The sequence below is a fragment of the Typopeltis vanoorti genome, chromosome 1, assembly GCF_054136105.1.
Source record: "Typopeltis vanoorti isolate ZY-2024b chromosome 1, IOZ_Tvanoo_1.0, whole genome shotgun sequence".
Classification (NCBI taxonomy): Eukaryota; Metazoa; Arthropoda; class Arachnida; order Uropygi; family Thelyphonidae; genus Typopeltis; species Typopeltis vanoorti.
The window spans coordinates 87,877,053-87,899,212 of record NC_143549.1 but is presented as its reverse complement, the minus strand read 5'-3'; the positions used below and the strand labels follow the sequence as shown (position 1 = coordinate 87,899,212).

Genomic DNA, 22,160 nt, shown 5'->3' with positions numbered 1-22,160 from the left:
AAACTTGGAGGGTTATAATTGCTTATTTTTATTAAACTCATTATTTATTTTGAAATGTGGTCCCAATACCAGAAGCTTCCCACAAAACATATAAGATAATCTAGTCATGCATCAGAGATTACAGAAAAGAGAGCAGTTCATAATATTCTATATTAAACACAACATTAAACTTCTTGAATGGAATGCAGTTAAGTAGAATGATATCAGCAACTTCAAGCTCAACATCAGCAAAACTGAAAACAGGCACCATCAATGTAATAAGCATGAATGAAAAGAAGTGGAACTGGCAGAAGAATTAGAGAAGTACTATGATGATGTAATTGGTGTTACTAAAAAGAATAAGACTAAAACAGGTGTGGTTCTGAAAATAATAACTATGAGATTGAGCAAACAGTTACCAGGGAAAGAAAGGAATGCTATAGCATTAACACTTAGCATAAAGAGAAATTCGCTACAGCATTAACACTTAACATGAAGATGAATTCCTTGATGTCAAGTAATTTTAAAATGGGAAATGGACAACGAAGTGTAATTCATGTCTGCAGTCCCATAGGCAGTTTAAGTCATCAGAAAAGGCAACTCACATGAAGAAAAGGAAAGAGCTGGTCCTTGTTGTGGATCTAAATTGAAATATAGGATATGAATTTCAGATGATGGTGATTCAGGATAACAGCAAACAGGGGTTTTCAAATAGGAAAAACTCCATTTAGTGCCGAGTAGAATAAAAATGAATATCATATTGAAAAGAAAAATATGAATAATAGTTTTAAAAAAGAATCAAAGTTGAGAAGGTTTCAGAGGTGAACTATAGGCCCAAACTTTAAAATATTATCCAACAAAAAATGAAAAATTTGAAAACAATAAACAAATTTTGGAGTCTCAGTGAAAAAACATGAAGAAAACACTGACTGATTTAGGCAGAGGCATATGGTGAAGTGGTTTGCAAGGATTTAAAAATTAGAATATCACATGAACTCAAGAAGTTAAAGGGGCAGTCCAAAAGAAGAAAGTACAGGGATATTATAATTAAAGTTCACATTTTGAAAGTCTATAATGGGTAACAACTCAGTGGAATGATTTAATATTTAACATGATGATGTTAAATTTTAATTTGGGCAAAAAAACAATGTTAGTTCTAAACATTGCTACTAGGGCAATAACATGGCACTGCAATATATGTAAATTATGTATGATATTCCTGGGATGCAGTGAAACACTGTGACTGTTACAATTTATGCAAGTGACCTTCACCAATGCATTTTTTGAAAAAATATTTCTATAAAAGCAGGTAGTTGTGGAATACATCAGTTCATTGCCTGTGAGCAGACATGCTAAAGCACAATGCCACCATTACCAAAGGATCACGCAATTCTCATGAAGTTGTTTTACCAAAATAATAGCTGACATTAAAAACAGGTCCTATTACTGCAAATGGTTTATGCAAAATGATTCAGAAATTGAAGAGAAGATGTCAAACCTAGTAGTGATGGTGGAAGATGTAGCCACAGTGACTGAGGAAGAAAGAATGAAAATGTTGTAGGAAGAAGCAGCATATGGCACATTGCATAGTCTTTAGACCAACCCATAAGCACAGTTCACAAAGTTGTAAGGCAAATTCTGTGCTGTCATCCTTATAGGAATTCCCATGTTCAGCAATTGCTTAATCCTGACCAGGGTGCATGAGAAGCATTTGTGCTACAATTTCTAGCTCGGACTGAACTAGATAATGACTGGCCATGGAGCATTTTATGGAAGCTAACTTCCATCTGGATGGTGCTGTGAATATGCACAATTGCAGAATTTGTGCAACCGCAACCCCATACATTGTGCAACAGATTCCGCTTCATTTTTCAAAGGTCAGCATTTGCTGTGGTTTACAGCCAAATTCATTATTGGACTTTTCTTTTTGAGGAGCTTGAGTCTGCTGGTCTCATTACATACACTATTAATGGCCAGTGATATGCACTTTCTTAGCTAATCAGGTAATTCCAACACTTTAACAGGGTCAGTGGCTGGATTCAACAGTTTTTAAGTAGGATGGTGTCCCTCCTCACGTTTACTGAGGACATAATCATCACACTATTTTTTACAACATGGCCAGTGCACTCACTGCTCTGAACCTCTGTGACTCTTGGCTATGGGGGACATCTTAAAAGACATCAATCGTGGACACATAGTCAGCTTAATGGACCTCAAGACCAGCATTACATGCCATATACACAACATTTCAAGAGAAACTAAAAATTCTGTAGTTCAGCATGCGGTTTCGCGATTTCAGCATGTTGCTGACAGCAGAGGACAGTATATCGAACATATTGTTGTGTAACCACATAACGCACCGTGTGTATCCCACATTTTGAATTACCCACTATGGTATTGCTGTGCCATGTATTGCCCTAGGGGCAACTTTTTTAGTTGGTTTTTGTGCAAAATAAAATTCCATTGCCACACACACACAGCATCATGTTAAATATTAAACCATTCTGCTGAGTAGTTATCCAGTTACAAAATGTGAACTTTAATTATAATCACCCTGTATATCAAAAATACTTTATCTACCAGTCTCACACACACACACATGAGGTCCAAAAAACCTATGACATGACAGTGCCTTGTGTGGGTGAGTGGTTAGAGGAAGAAAGGAATTTGATGATATTATATTTGTAACTTGTAATCATTGGGAAGATGACTTAACAAGTTAGTCAACATGTGCCCTGAGAGAATACAGAGGAAAATGTAAGAAAGAAAAGCAATGTGTAAAAGTAGTTAAACAGAAGTCTTGGAAAGACTTTGGTAAGAATATTATTATTATTATTATTATTAAACAAGACCTCATGGAGTCAAAGACTCATCTGGGAGGTCCTTTTATCACACACACATCTCAATATAGACGATAAACATCATGGAGGCTGCAAAACCTGGAAGCTATTGAAAAGCTAAGAAATGAGGTTTTGAAAGGAATAGAGGTCATACATGTGACATAAAAACTGACCATATGAAAAATAATCATATCTGGATAATTACTTTTAAGGATTATTAAATGAAATAAGCCATGTTAAAGATAAGAGCAGTAGAAACTAGTTAACAGAATATATATATATATATATATATGAGCCTCCATAGTTCAGTCAGAATAGACAAAGCCCTTTGGTAGGAAAGACCAGGGTTAGATTCCCATCAGTGATGTAAGGAACCTTTATCTGGTCTCTTTCGACAAAAGGTGAGTTAGCCAGTCTCATATGGAGATAGAGCATTTTTTTCACCTGGAAACTCAGATTTATTTTGTCCCCCAGAACAGGCAAACCAGTCCCGTGAACACAAATGGATTACGGTCATGAATACGTCTCAGCCATATGCAGGTCCCGAGCCCGGATAAAATTGGGGGGGGGGGGACAATGGGAAACTACCCTGTAAAAAATCTCACCTGGAACACTTTGTGGGCAATGCCTACATAGTCACCTAGAGTCAGAAACAACTGAAAGGGAAAAACCACCATATATATATATATATATATATATATATATTTTTTTTTATTATTTTTTTTTAAGTCCATTTTTATTCTATATAGTTGACAATGAAGATACAGATATTCATGATCCTGGGTAATTACTTTGAAAGCTGCCTTTCAATGAGAGTGATAATTTATCAGTTTTAAATGAGAGTGATAAAAGGCAAAAAAGTAAAAAAATTTCCACAGAAATGCAATCAGAAGTACATATCAGTACCTGAAGTAGAAATACTTATCAGAAAACCTGAAAATGTGGGAAGGCAGCTGATGATATTCAACTAAAAATGCACAATTATCCAAGTATAAAAGTTCTGCAATGGTTATACCATATAATTCAAAAGACATGGTCAGTAAGTAAAATTCTGGAGGACTGAAGTATATAGAAGATAAGCATCCAGAAGATTGCAAAACCTGGAGGCTATTGAAAAACTAAGAAATGGAGAGTAAAGAAGTTGTAAAAGGAATATCAAAGGTCATACATGTGACATACAAATAAAATAAATAATAAAAATAATAATAAAAATGTGAGAATTACAAAAAATTTATATTCGAGGTGTTCCAGGTAAGATACTTAGGCATGCATACATGAGAAGAGGTTAAGAAGGTTAAGAAAAATTGCAAAAGAGAAACTGGAGGATGATCAATCACAGTTCAAATCACTTTAAGAAAAACGACTGAGAAATTAAGGGAACATAACAAGGATATAGCTATAATATAACCACAAATCTTAAATACAATAACTTACATTTAAGTTTTGTAGATATAGAAAAAGGATATATGATAAGGAGCCAACAGAAGAGCTGTTCAAAACTCTACAATTTGGTGCAAACAGAGCAATACCTGGTCAGTGCATAAGTTGTAAGCCAGCAATTAGAACTGAAAGAGGAACAGGAAGATGGTCTGATGTAAAATCAGTTGTACAATTTTTGTCTCCAGTTTTGTATTAGGTTTAATACTAATGTATTAAACACACAGGGGCGACCTATATGCTTTGAGTTTGGACTTTTTCAGTAAAGCTGGAAATTATGACAAACTCAGGAGAATTCTATGTTTGATCACATGTATCAGTTACTGAATGGGAAGAATAACAGCACTGAATGGGATAATCTCTGAAAAGATGCTTAAATGAATGAAGCAGTATCTGAAGATGAATGGAAGAAATATCATGAGAATTAGGATGAGAGGAGTTATGAAATATATAAAGTGTAGACCAGAAAAGTAATGTATTTTACAGAAAGCTGAGTCAGAATATGAAAAGAAATTTTCTGTGTGCAGGCTAAAGGTAATGCCAAAGAATTTTATTGTTATGCTGCAAGTAGAAGAAAAATGAATGAATGTGGAAAAATAACTTTCATAAATGCAGTTGTTGAAATAATAAGTGCTCACTTTGCTAAAATCTATCAACATATAACATGGTACACAGTTCTATTACAACACTGGATGAAGAGATATAGTAGCACTATATCTCTTCATCCAGCTGCTGGGTTTCTAACAATGAGAATAAATCAATAGGAACAGATGTGATATCAGTGGGTATGCAAAAGGAATGTTTGGCCAAACTGTTAGACTCTTGAGATAGTTAAAATGTGAGTCTTCTCAGTACAGAAAATATACTGAATAAATGGGAAGAATTTATGTTAGTCCCATTGTTAGGGTAGTGTATCTTTGGAATGCTGGTGCACGTGTTAAAGACGATAGTAAAAAATTGCATTCAGAAATATGGTTTGGCAGAGTAGCTGCAAGGACCAATATAGGTTTACTAACGAAGGAGCATGTCTGAGCAATTTGGTCATATAGTATTTTATAATAATGTTGTATGAGTTGGATAAAGGGAATGGATACTCTATGATACTGCTGGACTTTGCTAAGGCAAATGATAGGATACCACATGAAAAGATATTCATTAAATTGGAATATATGAGATTGGAATATGAACTACTAACATGGATAAGACAATTAACGGATAAGTATCATAAAGTGGTATATGGAGGAAGCACATCTGCCAGATTTAAGGTAGTGGGGAGGTACTCCTGGCAATTAATCCTTAGACTATTGTTGTTCAATTAATGACATTGGGAAGGATCTGACAGATGTTCATTTGTTTGCTGATGATGTATAGATAGAGAGAGCAATCAGGGATGATACTGATATCCAGCACTTACAGAAGGATTTCAATAGGCTGCAACTTTGGGCAGATGATAATGGCCCTCAATTCAATGTGAGCAAGTGTAAAGTAATGCACTTCGGTATGATGAGATTTTCAAAAGGCATATTATGGGATCATGATAATGGCTCTCAATTTAATGTCAGAACGAGGATGGTCTGAAAAGTTCTCGGTATTGACCATAGACGGCAACGCTATCGGCAAGATTTTTTTTTCTAAGTTGGTACATGTCATAAGCATCAATTTGAAATTGCAAGTCATTCTATCAAGTAGTTTGTTTTATACAGCTGTCTGTATCCCTTGAAATGGATAAAATTGAGTATCATGCGGTTATAAAATTCTTTCTAAAAGCAGGTTTAATGCCAAAAGAAATTCATTCGAAGTTCATAAAAGTTTACGGGCACTCTTCTCCTTCATTTTTGACAATTAAGAAATGGACTGCCAAGTTTAAACGTGGCCTCACAGCCTTGAAGATGATCCATGTGAAGGAGGTCCAAAAAGTGTAACAACACCAGAAATCACTGATCATGTGCACGATATGGTATTGGATGACCGGCGAGTCAAAGTGCATGAAATTGCTGAGACTTTAGGCATTTCAAAAGAACGTGTAGGATACATTTGCATGAAGAATTGCAAATGAAAAAGCTTTGCGCAAGATGGGTACCATGCTTGCTCACAGCAGATCAAAAACACACTTGCATAAAAATCTCTGAATAGTGTTTGGAGCATTTTAACATGAATAAAACTGATTTTGTGCATCGATTTATTACTATGGATGAGACTCGAATTCACCATTACACACCAGAACCCAAACAACATTCAAAAAGTGGACAGAAGCCGGTTGTTCAAACAAAGTCAGTTCTATCAGGAAAAAAAAAAAGGTCATTGCATCGGTGTTTTGGATGCTAAAAGCATTTTGTTTATTAATCATCTTGAAAAGGGTAAAACAATAACCAGGGAATATTATTCCAATCTTTTAACCAGACTAGATGAAAAAATTTGTGAGAAAAGACCCAGTTTGCAGAAGAAAAAAATCATCTTTCGTCAGGACAGTGCACCTGCCCACAAAGGTGTTTTGGCAATGGGAAAATTAAGGGATATACGCTATGAATTGTTGGAACATCCACCCTATTCCCCAGATTTGGCTCCTTCTGACTTCTATCTCTTCTCAAAACTAAAACTCTACCTCGCTGGTCGGAGTTTTTCTTCGAATCAAGAGGTGATTGCAGCTATAGAGGGGGGGGGTATTTTGCAGATCTTACTGAGAACCACTATGTGGACAGGATAATGGTACTATAGCATTGCTGGAATAAATGTATTAGTCTTAAGGGAGATTATGTTGAAAAATAAAAATAAATTTGAAATTATAAATTTGTTTTTTCATTGTTAGGCTGAGAACTTTTCAGACTGCCCTCATAAATGTGAAGTAATGCATTTCAGCATGATGGGATTTTGAAAAGACATATTATAGGATTATGCTAGGAAAAACTGATGAGGCCAGGGATCTTGGAGTTATGGTCAACAGGAATTGCAGGTATCCAGGGAATGAGTTGGGGTCATTATCCACCATCTGGATATGCAGAAGCTCTCAGCAAAGTGGGTCACCAAATGTTTGAATGTTGACCAAAAGAGAGAGCATGTGCTGTTATCTCAAGGGATTTTGGATCATTTTCAAAAAGGTGAAAATTTTTTGCCTTGTATTGTGACTGTTGATGAAACATGACTTCATCACTATAACCCAGAGACCAAACAACAGTCAATGGAGTGGAGACAAAGGTTCTTCACAACTAAAGAAGTTCCAAATCCAAAATCAGCAGGGAAGGTTCTTGACATTGTCTTTTGGGATATGGATGGTGTAATCCTTACCAAATACCTAAAAAAATTGAAACTTACAGCAGCAGCTTATTCAACAGCTCTTGAAGGAATTGAAGGAGGTACTAAAGGAAAAACAGCACAGGAAACCGAACAGAGGCATGTTGCTTTTGCAGAACAACACACCTGCTCACACTGCTCATGAAACCCAACAAACAATATTCAACTTGGGCTTTCAATGTCTGCCTCATCCATCCTATTCACCAGACCCAGTCCCATCTGACTATTTCCAAATTTAAAGAAACACTTGAAAGGAACAAAATAATTTACCAGAAATCATGAAGTCATATCTACAGCTATGGACTGGTTTGTGCAACAAGGGAAAGACTTCTTTTAGGATTGCATATGATGCAGCAGTGTTGTAACACTTAATGGAGAATAATGTGTAAGTAACATGGTTCTATCTTAATTTCTTCATGATGATTATCACAACTTTTCAGCACACCCTTGTATAACTGCAAAATAATCATGAAGTGTACATTAGTTGCAATATTGTAGTCAATGTACAAATTTATTCCATATCTCTGTGCTAAGCCGCACAAAGATAGACTTAAGCTTAAGTCTAGTCACAGAATGGAGGAACTTTTTCTAAGCCTTTCTTTGACTGGTTCCTGGGTTAGTTCATCTCTAGTACAGGCAAGCGGGTTTTTCTCTCCTGGGTTTTTCATCTTGTAAACTCAAGAAAATTGACCACAGAACCCACATTATCTCAGACAAAAATATATCCTATTAGGGTTAAGTACCAAGAGATGGCAGCACTCGTTTGCCTGTCTCTTCATCAGTGGCTGCTTATAATTAGTGACAGTCTTGGGCCAGCTATCTTTGATTGGCTACTAGTGGAGAATGAACTGCCCACTCAGTCTCCAAAAAGCTATATAGGGTTCAAAGGCATTGCCTACTCCCTATAAGGGAATAAAAGGAATTAGCTGATAGCTGAGCTGATCATATTTTAATATACCTTCTTCTACATTATTGCTTACCTGAAGAATTTCATCCAGGCAAGTTTCTTAATACAAAACACAAACGTACAGAAAGCTTTATGAAATATTTTTTGCCTTGAATTAAGAGAAAAAATTCAGAAGCGAACTGGACAATTATTCTCAAATTATTTAATTCTAGAATGGCATATTTCAGTTTTAAAAATAAACAATTACCTGCTCTTTAAGAACTTCTAATTCCTGCTCGTAAATGTCAATTTGAGTTCTTTGAGAGGCTGCAACATCTTCCCTAACCAACACCAATAAAAAAAGTATAAAAATCAAACAAATGCTTGGAAAAATAGTTATTAGCAACATTAGTGTAAAATCTCCACAACTATTTTCAAATTCACTTCGATGCTAAAGCATTAAAAGTATATGTCTAAATAATGATAATGATCTTCATTTGATGAATGATAATGAACATTTAATGAACTATCGACATACAAACAAAAAATAAAATAATAAAAAGTTAAATCTTGTGATATTTTGCTGAATTCGAATCAACAAAATATCAGATGATATTTGAATAAACAAAGAGTATTAATAACTTGAGTTTTTTCTTGGTTTTATTCGTTGACTATATATATTAATAAATGATATACACAAATTGTCAACAAGTTTAACCAGCTATTCTGTCTGGCTTCTTCAGGACAAGTATGACGGTACAATAACATTTACTAGTAAAAAAAGAAGAACGGAGTAACACAGTCAAATAAATTAAAATTAAAACTGACACGTAACATCATAAGCATGGAGCATGGTGTCTCGGTCATTGTTTATTGAGCATGTTGTATAGTTTTTAGCGAAATGAAATTCTGGTAAGCTGAGTGAATTTGTTAGGCTTTTCCAGATGTCTTTCAGAATCATTCCTCGATTTCTGTTTAGAATTTCTCCCGAACGGAGTACAATCTTTGAAGTTTTTACATCGAAAATCTTCTTCTATATAAGGCATGGAGCTGTTATCCCAATCGATGGTGTGGTTAGAGATACAGAAGCGATGGGATAATTCTAAAATACCTGTTCTGTTGTTGTTCCTGTCCTCTATATGTTCTTTTTTTCGAATTTCAAGGCTTCTTGATGTTTGGCCTATGTAATTTAATCCACAGGAATATGGGATGTTGTATACACCTATTTATTTGAAGAAGGCATTAATGTCCTTAGGAGATCTTAAAATGTGGCATATAGTTTTGACAGGTTTGAGAGCAACTCTGACGTTGAAAAACTTCATGAGTTTGGCTATTTTTGTTGATACTGAGCCTGCATAAGGGATGATGATGGACGATGTTGCTCTCAAACCTGTCAAAACTATAATCCACATTTTAAGATCTCCTAAGGACATTAATGCCTTCTTCAAATACGTAGGTGTATACAACATCCCATGTTTTCTTGTGGATTAAATTACATAGGCCAAACATCAAGAAGCCTTGAAATTCGAAAAAAATAACATGTAGGGGACGTGAACAACAACAGAATAGACACTTCAAGATTAGCCCATCACTTCTTGATCTCTAACCACACCATCGATTGGGATAACAGCTCCATGCTTTATATAGAAGAAGATTTTCAATGTAGAAACTTCAAAGAAGCTGCAGTTGTACTCTGTTCGGGAGAAAATCTAAACAGAAATCAAGGAATGATTCTGAAAGACATCTGGAAAAGCCTAATAAATTCACTCAATTCAGCTTACCAGAATTTCATTTCGCTAAAAACTATACAACGTGCTCAATAAACAATGACTGAGACACCACGCTTCATGCTTATGATGTTATGCATAAGTTTAATTTTAATTTATTTACTGTGTTACTCCATTCTTCTTTTTTATTAGTAAACGTTATTGTACTGTCACACTTGTACTGAAGAAGCCAGACAGAAGCTGGTGAAACTTGTTGACAATTTGTATATATCATTTATTAATATATGGTCAATGAATAAAATCAAGAAAAAAAATTCAAGTTTTAATGTTAAGTGACCAAATACAAAACAATAATAAAGAGTATTAATCACAACACTACAAGTTGTTTAACTGTAGGTGACATTAATAAATTCGTAACTTAATTTAATGGTAACACCACCAAACAAAACTAAATTATAAAGGGATGTTTATTAAGTGGCTTATATTTCACTGGATTTCAAACCAGCACCCTCAGAACAAAACAATATGTTACAGTTTACATGCAACAACGAGTAAGCGAAACAATTCAAATTGTAATGGACAAAAGATCTAAAGTCCTAATTTGGTACCCTCTATGTTGAAAAAAATAAGTATTATAGTTGCGTAGAAGTTGATTTTAAGATAACAGTCTCCTCAGATCAAATCAGTCAGAGCCAGACCCAGACGAGATATCTAGGTTGAAGCAATGCAGAAGTTATACGAGATTGGTCTGAAAAGTTCTTGGCCTAACAATAAAAATGAAAAAACGAATTTATAATTTTGAAATTATTTTTGTTTTTCAACATAATCTCATTTACGACTAATATATTTATTCCAGCAATGCTATAGTACCATAATCCCATCCACATAGTGGTTCTCAGTAAGATCTGCAAAATACTCTCCTCTATAGCTGCAATCACCTCTTGATTCTAAGAAAAACTCTGACCAGCGAGGTAGAGTTTTAGTTTTGAGAAGAGATAGAAGTCAGAAGGAGCCAAATCTGGGGAATAGGGTGGATGTTCCAACAATTCATAGCACATATCCCTTAATTTTCCCATTGCCAAAACACCTTTGTGGGCAGGTGCACAGTCCTAATGAAAGATGATTTTTTTTCTTCTGCAAACTGGATCTTTTCTCGTGAATTTTTTTTTCTAGTCTGGTTAAAAGATCAGAATAATATTCCCTGGTCATGTTTACCATTTTGAAGATAACTAATAAATAAAATGCCTTTAGCATTCCAAAACACTGATGCCATGACCTTTCCTGCTGATGGAACTGACTTTGTGTTATTTGATGCTGAACAACCGGCTTCTGTCCACTGTTTCAATTGCTGGTTGGATTCTGGTGTGTAATGGTGAATCCAAGTCTCATCCATAGTAATAAATCAATGCACAAAATCAGTTTTATTCTTGTTAAAATGCTCCAAGCACTGTTCAAAGATTTTCATGCGAGTGTGTTTTTGATCTGCTGTGAGCAAGCGTGGCACCAATCTTGCTCAAAGCTTTTTCATTTGCAATTCTTCATGCAAAATATATCCTACACATTCATTTGAAATGCCTTTAGTAACAGTAATTTCACGCACTTTGACTCGCCAGTCATCCAATACCACATGATGCACTTGATCGATGATTTCTGGTGTTGTTACACTTTTTGGACCTCCTTCACATGGATCATCTTCAAGGCTGTGAGGTCACGTTTAAACTTGGCAGTCAATTTCTTAATTGTCAAAAATGAAGGAGAAGAGTGCCCGTAAACTTTTATGAACTTCGAATGAATTTCTTTTGGCATTAAATCTACTTTTACAAAGAATTTTATAACCACATGATACTCAATTTTATTCATTTCAAGGGATACAGACAACACTTTTGCTTCAGACAGCTCTATAAAACAAACTACTTGGTACATGTGTCATAAGCATCAATATGAAATTGATGCTTATGGCAGATGTACCAACTTAGAAAAAAAAATCTTCCTGATACTTCTGCCATCTATGGTGGAGGCTGTGAACTTTTCAGACCACCTTCGTGTATGTGTGTGTGTGTGTGTGTGTGTATATATATATGTATATATGTATATATATATATATATATATATATATATATATATATTATATTTCTCATATACAAGTAGTGAAAACATGTAATCCCTTTAATAAATTTAGTTTAATCCTTTATCCAAGTGTGAGCAAACAAAGTTTGCACCTGAAAGTATCTTCAGGACTGGGGCAAGGTAGCACAACACCGGGCAACTTGTTGCAAAGGTGGAGCAAGCTAACATCACTCCTATCTCAGTATCTCCCATAATGCAAAACACATCTCCTTGCAGATATGTATAATGTTATACATTAAGGGAAGGGCCATCACCCAGACTAGTTTTGACCTTTATTGAGGACTCTTCAGTGGGAGCCAGGCCCAAGTGGAGATACCAGGCAGAAGCATTAGCAAGGTCATCTCTATCTATAGGAGTTGCCAAACGGAGTGCCAACTTTTTATTAAATTACTTTTTGTAATCCCTTATTATTAAAATACTCAGGATTAGAGCTAGCTGTGGAGATTTTTTTTCATTTAGTTATGATTTGGTAAGTAGAATTAACATTTAGGAGATCCGACATTTTCATGTTGTAATCCTCTTAATTCATAACAGTAGCATTACCCTTATCAGCTTTAGTAATCACAATATTTTTATTCTTATATAACTTTTTTGAAAGCAGCTGTTTCTATTTGTGGTATATTAATTTATAGTGGTTTACATTTGGTTAAGATGGTTGCTGTCTTATTGTGTAAAGAATAAATTTTACTGCATGCACTACAAATTGATTAATATCAGTTTGATATGCAACGTTAATAAAAAATATTAATAAATATAAATATATACATTTAAATATCTACAGGTTTATATTTTTTTTTAATCATCATTAATTTCTCATGTATACCAATGTAAACTCTCTCGTATACTTACTGTATACAAGGCTATCAGATATTGTAACACCCATCACATTATGGGTGTTACATTTTAAGAAGTGTTTGCATGAAGCAATGGCTGACTGTATACCTAGAGTCCGAATAATAAACCAAGTAGAAGTTAAATGGATGAATAACACCATTAAGCTTGAGCTGCAAAAAAAGAAACAACTATTTGAGGGAATTTAAGGAGAAAGGTGACCGGCAGGCACATGAACAGTATAAAGCCCAAACCAGAAGGGTAACGAGTGTAGTAAGAAAAGCAAAAAAGGATTACGAAAGAACATTGGCCATGCAGGCTAAAGACAATCCTAAACAGTTTTTTCGATATGTTGCAAATAAAAGAAAAAATTTATATGGCAGAATGATTTTAAAGAATGCCGATGGTAGGAAGATAACCAAATCAGTTGATATAATTGAATTACTGAGCGAGCACTTTGCAAGAATATATCATCCAGGTGGTGACATTGCAGAAATGAATGAACCAAAAGTTTATACGGGAATTGTGGTGAATGAGGTGGAGGTGAGTAGTCTATTGCAAAACCTCAATGTCAATACATCTGTTGGATTGGATGGTATACCAGCTCATGTCGTACGTGAAGCGGCTAAAGAATTGTCAGTACCCTTCACCATTTTGTTTAATCTGAGTCTCGGGTCTGGATTAGTCCTGAGGGGGTGGAAAAAGGGGAAAATAGTTCCACTGCATAAAGGTGGTTCCAAGACTGCTGTTGTAAATTACCGACCGATTAGCACATCAGGAATCGTTGTCAAGGTCTTGGAGAAACTAGTCAAGAGAAGAATACAGGATTGGATAGATGAAAATGGGATACTCTATGGGGGGCAACATGGTTTTGTGAAGGGTAGATCATGCCTCAGTAATTTGCTCACGTTTTATAACACAGTGATGATTGAACTGGATAAGGGTAATGGGTTTTCAGTGATTCTACTGGACCTTGACAAGGCCTTTGACAGGATACCACATGGAACTCTAATCAGTAAACTGGAGCAGATGGGGATGGATATAGGGTTGGTGAGATGGATAGGAGGGTGGTTGATGGAGAGATACCAGAGAGTGATTTATTCAGGAATATAGTCCAAAACACGGCTTGTGACTAGTGGTGTGCCACAGGGTTCTGTTCTTGGACCACTACTTTTCAATTTGTTCATTAAAGATATAGGAAAGGATCTGAGAGGAAGTGTTCACTTATTTGCTAATGATGCAAAGTTGGGTAGAGCAATTGTGAGTGCACAGGATGTCAAAATTTTGCAGGATAATTTGGATAGTTTGGAGGACTGGGCTAAGGAAAATGGATGTCAATTTAATGTGGCAAAGTGTAAGCTTATGCATTTTGGAGTGAAAAGATTAGCAGCAGTATATCACATTGGTGGAACCATACTCCAGGAGATTGATTTGGGAGTGTTGGTGGATAAGGAGTTGAAGTTTAGGGGGCACATTGCAAAAGTGGCTAAATCAGCTCATCAAATCACTTGGTTACTGAAAAATACTTTAACAAGCAGAGACAAACAAGTTATTGTTCCTCTATATCGAGCCCTGATAAGACCCCATCTGGACTACTGTGCCCAGATATGGGTGCCAGGGTTTCTTCTTGATGGGGAAGAGGTGGAGAGGATCCAGAGACGAGTGAACAAGATGGTGGCAGGTCTGTGAAATGAACCTTATGAGAGCAGATTGAAGATTTGTGGGTTGCAAAAATTGGTTGATAGGTGGAAAAGGGGTGATATGATTGAGACATTCAAATTACTAAAGGGTTTCTATAAGATTAATCCAGAAGATATTTTTGAGAATAAGGCTGGTGGTGGGAGGACTAGGGGCCCATACATGGAAGCTGGGAAAGAATGTGGTTAACAGAGGTGTTAGAGCTAGGTTTTTTGCTTGGAGAGTGGTAAATGAGTGGAATAAGCTGCCAGAGTCTGTTGTGGGTGCAATGATGAATGAGTTCAAGGCGAGGTATGATAGATACTGTGTGAATGTCGAATAGTTGTTCTTGCCATGATGTTAGGGACTCCCTCGATGAGTCTGTCGACTCCTTGGAGTTGCCCGAAATAATAATAATAATTATTATTATTAACATCTGATCTTCATGGAGTCAAAGGAATCGTCATGGGAGGTCCACATTTTCTTAAGCAAAAAGATCATCAAACTCTGTTTAAAACCATTAACAGTTTCCACACTCACTTTCAAACATTCCACTCACCAATCATTCTTCATGCATAAGAACATCTCCTCACTCTCCTACTTACGTTCTAACTTTTCTCCATCACAATTTCCTCCACATTACACTGGTAACCTTACAAACTTATACACTGCTTGGAAATAAGTCAACAGATATGCCCATGGGCAAGATGCATTGTAACATCATGTTTGTAGCCAGTATAAATTGGAGCAATATGATGCTTCCAAGTCAGTGCAACTGTGTCTGGTGAAATGGCTACAGGAAGGGAAATTATGAAGTTTGAAAGAAGCATTGTGATAGGATGCAATGTTGCAGGTTTTATCTGTTCAGCAAATTGTTGACAAACTGAGTCACCCCAGGTACAATCAGTATATACCATACTGAGATGAAAGTGCAGGGAGTCAACTGCAAGTGCTATCCACAATGGATGAGCCACTCAGCAAATGTAAATGTGCACTGCTACAAAGGATAACTGATAAAACTGCCATTCTTCGGCTGACATGTTGAATGTGAAGTTCCAGGCATCGAATGGAATACAAATTAGCACAAAAACATTCAGAACCAAGGCTCAAAACATGGGTTTTCTATGGTGGGACTGCAATATGCAAGTCCAACATTACTTGAACCAACATGCAGCATCAACTTCAGTGGTGCAAAGAGCATATACAGTGGGATGTGGAAGCTTGGAAATATGTGTTATTATGGAGCAACAAATCATGCTACACCCTCTACCAAGCAGATGGATGGATGTTGGAAATGCCTGGTGAACATCTCTTACCAGAGCATGTAATCCACCACTACCACTAGTATTTTCACAGACAATCACAAACATCCATGCCCACAGCGGGATTCAAACCCGCAGCCTTTTCACTGGAGAGCGGATACGCTAATCACTAGGCCAACCAGGCCGGCTTCTACATGTCAATGTTCTGCTTATGAGAGCCATAATCCATTGTGATGTTCTTACAATTTTAACACTGTGATCCATAAACTTCAAGTCTCTGTCCATCATCATTCCAAGATCTCTCATCTCTTCCACCTCTTTTCAAAATTTCCCCATTAATTGTATATTCTGAATCTCAGCCATGCCTACCAAATTTCAAGACCTTGCACTCTGAAACATTAAACTGAAACTCCACTCATTTGTCCACCCATGTTATCTACTGAGATCCTCCTGCAAGACAACATCTGCTCTACTTCTCAGAGTTCTTCCAAACCTTGCATCATCAGCAAAGAGCTGCACATCTCCAGATAAGCTGGTCCCAATGTTGTTAGTGTACAAGTTAAACAATAATGGCCCAAAACAGATTCCTGAAGTACTTCAATACTGACCTTCCTCTTTTAGGATACCACTCCTCCTGCTGATACCTATCTGAGAGCCAATTAGCTATCCAATTCACTAGCTGTTATTTGATCCCATATGTTTCAATTCAGCTACCAACATGTCATGTACCAGTTTATCAAAGGGCTTTGAAAAATCCAAGTATACTACTGCATATGCACCTTTATCCAGTGAATCTGTCAATTTGTTGTAATATGTAAGCAGTTTGATAGAGCGTGACTTGCCCTTAACAAACCCATGTGGGCCATCATAAATAATATTGCTATTATCAACCCATTTCTGAATACTAGTCCTCACCAACTTCTCTAACACCTTAACAATAATCCAGATAGGTCTAAGTTCAATACTCTTAAGGTGATCTTGGTCTATAGCAACACCTGACAGGGTATTCTGTCCTGTTAACCTCTATCCCACACCAAAAAGTGACAAGCCCATTTCCTGTATTACTCACACACAACCACCACAAGTGGACCATCAAGATTTTTTTTACTCTGGCTGAATTTAATTACTCAACAGTCATTAGTAGTATTATCCTGCCCTTGTTATCATGTCTGTCCTCCTCTGAATAAACTGAACTCATGACATTCTATTCTTGTGACTAGGGTTTATTGGTTTTTAAAAACCAGGTTTAAAAACCCTTTTTTTTTGGATAAATTTGTAAAATTTGAAAACCAGTTTTTAAATCTAAAAAACCAGTTTTAGATACTAGAATTAATATGTAAAAATTAATTATTTAATTAAAATCGTTAATATTTTGACTAAACCAATGTATATGTTACAAGTGAAGAATCGGAGATGACGTAGAGTGTGATGACTATGGCGAGGATTTATTAAATTTTCTTGATCTAGATAATGACTGTGGATTCCCTATGTTGTCTAACAATTACAAACAATCAATTTCTCAAATTAGAAAAATTTGCAATTTTTTTAGAAAATCTCCCATAAGAGACAGCATCCTTCAGAATTATGTAAAACAAGAAAAAGGAAAGGAATTAAGTCTGATTCTTGACTGCCAAACGAGATGGAATAGTTTAGAGGCCATGATTGAAAGATTTATAACATTAAAAGAATTTGTTTTAGCTTTGAATGATATTGGTGCTTCTCATATGTGGAATAAAACTCAATATTCTAAAATCATGGAGCTTCTTAAAGTGTTGGGACCAGTACGTCTAGCAGCTGAGGCCTTAGGGTGGTGAGATGGCAATTTATTAACAAGTGAAGGCATATTTGAATTTCTGTTAAATGAACTAAAACATTTAAAGACTGAAATTAGATCCAAATTATTAAATGCTTTAGAAGTACAAATTCAAGAAAGAAGACAAGTTGGATTGGTAACCCTTTTGCTATATTTGCAAAATCCACAAAACATTTCAACAAAGAAATCTAGTGTATTTCCACTAGCTTCAAAACTTGATACTATTAAGTTATCTGGAAAAATATTGTCTAGAATATATTCAAATTCTTATATGGAAACAGATTCCAATGATGATTGGAATTGGAGGTCTCGGCTAAGGAGAATGGATGTCAATTTAATGTGGCAAAATGTAAGGTTATACATTTTAGGGTGAAAAGATTAGCAGCAGTTTACTACATTGCTGGAACTGTACTCCAGGAAATTGATGAGGCACGAGATTTAGGAGTGTTGGTGAATAAGGAGTTGAAGTTTAGGGGGCACATTGCAAAAGTGGCCAAATCAGCTCATCAAATCACTTAGTTGCTAAAGAATACATTGACAAGCAGAGACAAACAAGTTATTGTTCCTCTATATCGAGCCCTGATAAGACCCCATCTGGATTACTGTGCTCAGATATGGGCGCCAGGGTTTCTTCTTGATGGGGAAGAGGTGGAGAGGATCCAGAGACGAGTGAACAAGATGGTGGCAGGTCTGTGAAATGAACCTTATGAGAACAGATTGAAGATTTGTGGGTTGCAAAAATTGGTTGATAGGCAGAAAAGGGATGATATGATTGAGACATTCAAATTACTAAAGGGTTTCTATAAAATTAATTCAGAAGATATTTTTGAGAACAGGGCTGGTTGTGGGAGGACTAGGGGACATCCATGGAAACTGGGCAAAAGTGTGGTTAGTAAAGGTGTTAGAGCTGGGTTCTTTACTTTTAGAGTGGTGAATGAATGGAATGTGCTCCCAGAGTCTGTGGTGGATGCTGTGACAGTGAATGAGTTTAAGGCGAGGTATGATAGATACTGTATGAATGTCGAATAGTTGTGATGAATATGATTTGGGGCCTCCCTCGATGAGTCTAATGACTCTCTGGAGTTGCCCGTAATAATAATAATAAACATATTGCAGATGGAGAAACTATTAATCAGGGCAATGCTCTAAAAGAAGCTTGGAGAAATCAATTCATAGGTTCTTGAGGAACCTGAAGAAATTATATCAAATCCGAAGACACTGAAGGCCGAATTTTCAGTACTTGAGGCAACCAATAAAAGAACAAGGAATTTAGATTTATTATTTGATGCCCTGAAAACGATAAAACCAAGTTCAGTAGCCAGTGAGAGAGTATTTTCTATTTCAGACAATTTTGTATCTAGAATAAGAACAAGATTAAGTAATCGTTCAATGGACATTTTATGTTTTCTGATATCATATTTCCTGAAGAAAAATACTAAATGAAATAAAAATTTATAATTTATATTTTGTATGGATTTTAGTTATTTTAATTTTTTTTTATTTGGTTTTGTATGGAGTATATTTTATTTTGTTATATTTTTGTAGTTCCATAAATATTAAATAAACTGAAAAAAATTAAAATAAGTATAAATATTTTTTTTACTGTTTTAATTATATACAGGGTGTTCGGGATAAATTTGACATATTTATAATTAATTATATTTTTCCGTAAGTTACATGTATTAACACACACTTCTCTTCATTTAAAAGTTTGGACCCTTCTTCATTCATATACAAGATGTCAGAAAGGATGGATAGCTGGAACCCACCTGAATCATGGAAGAGAATAACTTGTATCATGATGATTCGTGCCCGCCATCAAAATAAGGATATTACGACTGCTGCCCAATGCTCCCTGAATACAGTAAAAACAATCAGGCATGAACTAGAGACTTGCAATGGTGACTACGAGGATGTAGCAAGAAGAAAGATCCCTAGCAGACGATCTGATTGCGTTCGTACAGCAGAATTCCTCGCAAATCTGCAGGAACAGGTGTTGAAGAACCCGGGCATTGGAATTCGGGCTTTGTTCATGGAGTTGCTAACTGTAGTCAAGCCCTGGATAACAAGGGTAGCCAAAGGTAGGCCGTATGTATGGCAGCAGGATTCGGCCGCTTGCCACACCTCTGGGAAAAGTCAAAAATGGTTGTCTGAAAATTTCTACGACTTCACCAGTCCAAATGTTTGGCCTCCAAACTCCCCAGACCTTAACCCCATGGATTATTTTGTATGGGGCGCAGTTGAAAAAGACACCAATCGCACTTCCAGTAATACAAAAGCCCAGTTAATGGATAAAATTAAAACAGTTTTTGCGGCCCTTCCCAGGGAGACTGTAGCATCAGCTTGTTCGAGGTTCCGAAGCAGAATTGAAGCTGTGATCGATGCTGATGGTGGTTATTTTGAGTAAATCTTGTTGATAGTATTGTAATTAACTCTGCCTGTAATGTTTTTTTGTCAATTCATTAAATTTAATAGATACAAAGAAGATTTTCTTTATCCTTACGAAACTGTCAAATTTATCCCGAACACCCTGTATATATATATATATATATATATAAGTATAAATATTTTTTTTACTGTTTTAATTATATATATATATATATATTGTAAAAATTCGAAAACCATTTTTTTCAAAAGTTGGTTTTGTATAAACCCTACTTGTAACAATATCCTCCCTGTCAGCAAGGTAATGCTAATACATATAATTTTTGGGTTCACTACATCTACCAATGCTAAGAGCTCCTTGCCTTTATTCTTAATTAGTATATACACATTACAACCAACTATCAGGCCGATGAGTTGAATCATGAAACCAAATCCCCCTCTCCCTATTTCCACAGTTGAAACTTTTCTTTCTTGACAAAACTAGTCCTGCATTTCTTGGTTATCCCTAACCAGCAATCGTTCTCTTTGTCATACTGTTTATAATTGCACTCACAATGGATGCATCCATACTTTCATGTAACTTCGCAGATACATCTAGTTTCTGTAACAATTCAAATTCACTTGTTCACTGAGCAACATTTCTACGAGTGCCACACACCAAAAACATAGTGCAACCCATCTTGAAAGTAAAAATCCTTTCATCCATCAGGGTCATCCATTAAATATACAAACTGCCTGTCATTTATCCTATACAATCTATTTACTAATTCTTTGCAATCATATAATTTCTCCTCAGCTAACTCGTGGCAACAGACTTGCAATCCTTACCCTTTTTGTTCATTTAACTCAACATCTCTTATATATCTTTTTATCATACCATACTTTTATCATTTTAAATCATTTATTCCAACCAACACAATCTTATCATCCACTTGTTAGAACTTGCTTGCATACTACTTCAATCATGTCGAGAATTTTCATGTCCTGGAAATATACTTCTGTTGCTTGCTTGCTTGTCCAGTATACTTGACTGTGGAACTGCCATATATCACCATCTTTTTTTTTTTTTTTTTTTGTCTGTTTTCTGCTTTCTTAATCCTTCTTTCACTTATTTGCATGCTTATCCTCCTTTCCAGCTATCTTCCAATTACTTTTTTAGTCTCTCCTTGTCTCGTAGTATTGTGCAGCACTCATTGAAGATTTAAAATTTCCAATGTCGTGCTGAACTCTTTTTTTTTTTTATTTATTTCTTTCATATCGCCTTTCTCATACTCTCTCACCTCTTTCACATTGCTATTGCCACCTTGCACTCTAACACCTTATTCCTTGCATTCTCCTTAACCCACATTATCTGTCACATCATATTATTTGTTCTTGCAGTTAATTTCTGCTGACATTCAACATTTCACACTCCTCAATCTACCTGATAATCACACATTTCTGGAATATTCTATTTTCCCATAAACTATTCACATTCACCAATGCATATATTCCACACACACAAAGGATAAAAATTTTTGAAGTGAAACTCAAACATAGGACTTAATGTCTCTACTGTGATACCCCCCCCCTTCTCTCTCTCTCTCACACGCACGCATATCAGTTATGCACACAAGTAAATACTCAGAATAATTAGAGTAATGCTAAAAGCAAAAATGAACATGATATGTCACAGAAGGATAGAATCAGACCTATTTCACTCTTCTTAGTCATAACACTAATTCTAATAACATGATTTTCTGCAATTCCTCCGAGTTAAGAATATCAATATAATCAATTTTAATCCAGCAGTATCTTATTTTACATTGTTTGTTCTAGTGTCTTGGCAATACATGATGACAATGTACCATCATGATGTTTATGTAGACCCAGACTCAGTTAATATGTTGGCTGAAATTTCAAGTCCAA

At 35.7% G+C, this 22,160-nt stretch overlaps 1 protein-coding gene across 5 annotated transcripts in view; it reads right to left on the bottom strand.

Moving 5' to 3' along the window:
• The window catches only part of LOC150110185 (protein fantom-like), a 588,918-nt gene that overhangs the window by 469,782 nt on the left and 96,976 nt on the right, over positions 1–22,160 (bottom strand). For all 5 annotated transcript variants that reach the window (XR_016548253.1, XR_016548255.1, XR_016548256.1 and 2 more), the window contains exon 9: positions 8,699–8,771. Coding sequence is in view for 2 of the 5 variants with exons in the window: in XM_090391966.1 (XP_090248092.1) it covers positions 8,699–8,771 (73 nt within the window). In the remaining 3 variants the exon portion in view is untranslated. The remainder of the gene's footprint in view (positions 1–8,698; positions 8,772–22,160) is intronic.